The sequence below is a fragment of the Suricata suricatta genome, chromosome 3, assembly GCF_006229205.1.
Source record: "Suricata suricatta isolate VVHF042 chromosome 3, meerkat_22Aug2017_6uvM2_HiC, whole genome shotgun sequence".
In the NCBI taxonomy this organism is placed as follows: domain Eukaryota; kingdom Metazoa; phylum Chordata; class Mammalia; order Carnivora; family Herpestidae; genus Suricata; species Suricata suricatta.
Window position 1 is genome coordinate 144308993 of NC_043702.1, and position 5826 is coordinate 144314818.

Consider the following 5826-nt stretch of genomic DNA (forward strand, 5'->3'; position numbering starts at 1 on the left):
TTTAACAGGTAAATTTTAACTCATTAAATTCTGAGTTTATCAATCCATCAGCCTTCTGCCAGACAACACAAGGACCTTTAAAATACATTTAAAACAGATTTTCATCAGTCCTGCAAAATTCGGAACTTCATTCTTTCTCCCCGTTCCTTCTTAGACTCTCTATATACATTCTCATTTACCCTACATGTCTCTCTCTTTTTTAAATTAATTTTTTTTGTTTTGTTTTTTGGGTTTTTTTTTTTCATTTACCCTACATATCTCTCAACATTTCTTTCATAGTTTCTTTTTTCTTATCTTTCTAAGCTGAATTCTGGATAATTTTGCAAATATCCTTCTCTTCATTAATTCTTTCTCTGACTTTGTCTCATCTTCTGTTAAAGCTATCTATTTGGTTTTTAATGTATATTATTTTCATTTCTAAAGTTCTGTTTTGTTATTTTAAATCTGCTTTATCTTCATTCATATTTTAAAATTCATATTTTAAGCCTTTCCTTAATTTCTTAAAATATACTTAGCATAGATATTTTAGATTCTATTTCTAATAATTCCAATTTCTGATGCACTTGTAAGTCTGATTCTACTATCTGATTTTCTTCTTATGGCCCTTACTTACAATCTCTTGTTTTTTTCTATGTGTGGTGATTTCCTTTTACATTACCTGATCCTTGGAGTTTTATATATGGAAATGTAGAGAGATCTGAAAAGAAGAGTTCTCTGGAAAGAATATTCATTTATTGTTGGGTATAGATCTGGCGGTCACTACCCATTCAGGACCCTTTCATACTAAATCTCAACTTGAAATTTTTCAGACCACCCATGGGAGATCTGGCTTGTATTTAAGAATCCTCAAGGAGGATTTCTGCTCCACCCCACCTCCAAATCTGCTCCGGTGTATGAAACAATCAGTTTCCCTTGAATCCCTTTGGAATGCCAGGTTATGAGGGGTATCTTATTGGACTCCCCACATTAGGAAGGTACTAAAGAGGTGCTCAAAGCTCATCTGGCTTAACAAATACCTTCTAAATGAACTGTGGCTCTCATGGCTACTTTACATATTACCAACCTGCTCCCCTCCACCACCACCACTACCAAGTATTCCTTCCTTGTCTACTCTTGAATGCATTTGATAATTGCATTCTACCCTGACAGCTCCTTACCTTTTGGAGTATGGAAAGAGAAACAATTTGTAAACTCTAGAATGGTACTTTTGATACAATACTGTTAGCTTCAACTCCAGTATAACTTACCTAGACTTATGCAGGCTGTTAGCTTTACCAATTTCTATCAAGGTTTTGAGTTCCAAACAGTTAACTTAGACATGAACTTTTAGACACAACCCTTTCATGAGTTGTAATCAGCATGTATCCAAGTCAGACACTCCCTAGAATCTGACTCTGTATTTCCTCCTATTATTGTTCTTAAGTGAAATTTGTTAATAGTAATACCATCTTCATTTATTATGAGACACAAGTCCTTTACATAAAGTATTTAATAAGTCAAATTTCTTGAAGTACTTAGAAAACCGTCTATAAAATATTTTTGGAGCGCCTGGGTGGCTCAGTCGGTTAAGCGGCCGACTTCAGCTCAGGTCATGATCTAGTGGTACATGAGTTCAAGCCCTGTGTTGGGCTCTGTGCTGACAGCTCAAAGCCTGGAGCCTGCTTCAGAGTCAGTGTCTCCTTCTCTCTCTGCCCTTCCCCTGTTGATACTCTCCCTGTCTCTCAAAAATAAATAAACATTTAAAAAATTTTTTAAATAAATAAATAAAAATAAAATATTTTAGCAGGAACTGCCTTTTAATATCAAGTGAGATAGTGTTAAGAAGAGCATTCTCCAAGTATACGAGTCTTTTTATACTTAGCAACATCATGAATTTGAATCTGAAAGTGAAATTCTCCTTCAAAATGACATATGCTACTTTTAAAACAGAGAGATGGTGAAAGACAAGATTTGGGATTTCCAGAAAGTGTCCTTCCCCCATTGCTTTCACAACTCATGGCCCTACAAAGTTAGTGTTCGAGGTTCATTTGAAAGCCAACTCTAAGAGAAAAATGTTGTCTTCTAGTTTGGGAGACAAAAAGGCTCAGATTGTTCTTAACATCTTCATTACCAAATCTGAACATATCCAGATATTTATAAAATTCAAGTGGGGAAGGATATTTGTTTCTTTTGCTGCTACACTGTTAGTGAAAAAGATAGTAAAATTCTCAAAAATAACACAACAAAGATATTCTCTGTCCCCCATATTTCAGGTGATTTGCCCAAAATTATAGAATTAAATTATCTTACCTCTGACCAGCTCCTGCTAGTTCATCCGTGTCTTTATCTTGGCATCTGCCAGACATTGGAAAACTTAAAACAGTATTTGGAGTTAAGAAAAAAGAATATTTGAAGCAGAGTATCACCAACAGACTGTAATCAGAGAAGACAGATTTTCTTCATGGACTCTTTGAGGAGCCTCACTTGAGTTACAAGAAACAGAGCAGTGTTTGTGTAACGCTGTGGCAATGCCTGGAAAAGAATCTCCCAACTCCACCTACCAGACACGCCACGTAAATAAAAACATCGTTATTGTATGGCAGTTCCACTCACACCCATTTAATACCTCAGGAGAATGCGTAACCACACCAATGAGCCACGACATTAGAATTTAGTAGAAGCAAATATATAGGAGCATCTAATATGACATTAATAGTCCAACAAAATTAATAACCCCTTATAAGCAACTCTAATCCTGATACAGAGAAATGATCAAAATAATTCCTGTAAAAATTTCTATATGCCAAGTTCTAGTTTCCTAAAATATAAGAAAATAACCACTTACATCTGATCAGTTCAGAGGAGGAGGGGAGAAGAACCCTACATGCCCTCATTGAACTCAAATACCAGGTGAAATGGTGTAATTCCACAGCAGAAGATCCTTAGAGTGATAAACAGAGATTCAAAACTTCAAAATATTTGACCACCTCCTTTTTCTTTTATTATTGCAAGCAAGGTCAAAATAAAAATAAACAAGGAGTAAGAGATCTCCTGGGCTTCAAAAGTATGAATGTCATCTTTTCTCTCTGCTGTTATCTCTGATGTCACACCCAAGACATAGGCAAGTATTTCCGAAGAAGACCTCTGCTTGTAATCTTCTCTGAGAAAGAAGGAGCAGCAGAATGAAACTGATAAAGATCTTCGTTTGTTGGGAATTTGCTTCCTTTGTAAGAAGGACTCACTCTCACCTGCCTTTCTTCATTCACTATGTACAATTCCAGGAGTCTTCTCCTGCAGTCAGGATAGCTGAACTTCGCTGGAGTGGGATTGGAGGCAACTGAACCCATGACTCGGGTCTGCTTGTGACTTAATGGAATCCTCACCTCAGTATGGACTGACCCCTCTTTCCTTCTGCTACACAGCCACTCCCTGGGTCTTCTCTTTAGTTCCCACTAGGTTGAATTGTATGTAGATCAGGAACATATGTTAGTATGTGCCCTGTGTATAGTAATTACAATGTGTTCTCACAGCGGTTTCTTTAGAAAACTACCAAATAGGTGCTACTAATTCCTATTCAGTGATGACATGTGACCATTGATTATCATGAAACCCATTTATTTCCATGTGTTTTTCTAACACAAATATGTTGCTCTTCCCCCTTGAAATAAGCAGGTAAGAATTCTTAAGTAATATATACACAAATTCATGAGGAGTGGCCTAATATTAGAATCGGAAGGAAGGTTTTAAATCAAGTGGCCTACTATTGAATTCGAAACAATACACTCCAGCAAGCCAGCTGGCAAAACTACTTCCAGTTTGTGAAAGAGAAAAAAAATTTCATAACATTTGAGTCACTGCACAAAGACTTATGTACATACCAGAAAGGCAAGCCTTACCACATTTGCATGTATCCTTTTATAGTTGTTGTGGTTTTGCCAAGTGCTTTATGATCACTTTTTATTAGCTAGGGCTCTCAATAGTCCTGGGAGGTATAGATTAGTAGGTAAAACAGGTACTGTACGTGATGAAGCAGGAAGTGAACTCTCTAGAGACATTTTATTCCAAGAACGCCTGTGTGGAAGAATGCACTTTCCCCTGTTTGCCAGAGGCACCAGGAAATAAAGTTGGCCTGCAGAGTACTACAGAGCCATTTTTAAAAGCCATTTTCTTCATAAAGAACATATCTATCTCTTCTCTTTCTGCCTCTTTCTCTCTCTCACTCTCACACACTCATTTGCAAAACAAAACTAGGTTTATATTTCAATTCAAACGTATTATCATATGGCATCTCCCTCATTGATATTGATATTACAAGCACTATTAAATGCTTTGGAAGTCATATCTTTCTTGAAAAGTCCTTTGTACACTTTGTAGGATAAATAAAAGCATTTCTGTCATGAACTAAAAGAGTTTGTTATATAAAACTAAAAGAAACTAAAAAAAAATTGTTCTTCATTTGACAAATAATGAAAATAATCAAAGCTAAAGTTGAAAAAAACTTTAATATAATTAGTCCAGGGGCACCTACGTGGCTCAGCCAGTTAAGCGTCCAACTGCAGCTCAGGTCATGATCTCACGGTTCATGGGTTCAAGCCCCACATCAGGCTCTGTCCTGAGCATTTGCTCAGAGCCTGGAGCCTGCTTCAGATTCTGTGTCTCCTTCTCTCTCTGCCCGTCCTCTGCTCACACTCTGTCTCACTCTGTCTCTCAAAAATAAATAAATGTAAAAAAAAATAAAATAAATAAAATAATTAGTCCATAGACAAACTGTATCTTTGGGAAAAGACAGTCTGGAAATTAGATTTTCTGTTTCTCCAAGATGAAAAAGCCAAACTAAGTAAAATTCTCTATGAATATTCATTAAGATAGAAAGCCAACCTTATTTTATAATTCTTGTCACTTTTATCTCATATATTTGTGAAGTTAATCTCCATTCGACATAGAATTTTTAACCTATTACATAAATTACATATTGGGGAAAAATTATGCGGTAGGAATTTTCTATGCTAATGGGGACCTAGAAACCAAAAGCAGCCAATGAACATAAACTATCTACATAGTCAAGCTGCATGTTATAAGAAGTGGCTGCTAGAAACAGCTGCCTGGGTTAGGTCTGAATTAGCAATTACCTTATGATGGGTTCAATCACTTGCCCTTGAACCAGTGTTCAAATCTGATCATCTTTTGTGTACCTATTGTGCCTCCTCTGGCTCCAGGTGATGTGTGTTCTGCCGTGCAGTTGCCATCGTCCTGTACAGATCTGCCCTCTTCCTTTCAATGCACAAGGCCTCCGAAGATGCTATCCTTTTGCTTCAAGCTTGTACTTTCCCCACATTTTCAGAAAACTGTGCCTTGGCTCTCAGACTGACTTAGCTGGAGTACCAGATATGTTTCCTCTAGCTCTCTATAAAAACTAGTACTTACCACTCTTTGGAGAGGTTTAGTTTCTTTGCCCAAGAACGCCTATCCTTCACTATTACCATCATAATATCCAGGAAGACACTCAAGTTTTGGGGGTATGCTTTCAGCCCACCTATAAATAGAGATTACTGGCATGCTGGGAGCTCAGTGGTAGGTTAAACTTTTCTGACCCAAGTTATCAGCTGCATTGTCATTGTCCTCTCTGGACTTGCCTGAACAATGCTTTGCCCCAGAAGTCCCTAAGCAAAGTTTTTTACTCACATTTTTATAGAGTCCTATTATTTTGGTAATATTTACCAAAAAGTCTAGGGGCACCTGGGTGGCTCAGTCGGTTAAGCCTCTGACTTTGGGTCAGGTCATGATCTCAGGTTCGTGGGTTTGAGCCCCGCGTCAGGCTCTGTGCTGACAGCTAGCTCAGAGACTGGA

The 5826-nt window shown here is 37.4% G+C and overlaps 1 protein-coding gene and 1 long non-coding RNA gene across 2 annotated transcripts in view; one reads left to right on the forward strand and one right to left on the reverse strand.

The window, feature by feature from the left end:
- Positions 1 to 2360, reverse strand: part of DENND1B (DENN domain containing 1B) — a 252763-nt gene extending 250403 nt beyond the window's left edge. The window contains exon 1 of the mRNA XM_029935406.1: positions 2290 to 2360. Coding sequence (XP_029791266.1) covers positions 2290 to 2345 — 56 coding nt within the window. The 5' untranslated portion in view covers positions 2346 to 2360. The remainder of the gene's footprint in view (positions 1 to 2289) is intronic.
- The window catches only part of LOC115288263, a 9475-nt gene extending 4067 nt beyond the window's left edge, over positions 1 to 5408 (forward strand). The window contains exon 3 of the long non-coding RNA XR_003906910.1: positions 5196 to 5408. This is a non-coding gene — a long non-coding RNA (uncharacterized LOC115288263). The remainder of the gene's footprint in view (positions 1 to 5195) is intronic.
- Positions 5409 to 5826: the final 418 nt, after the last annotated feature.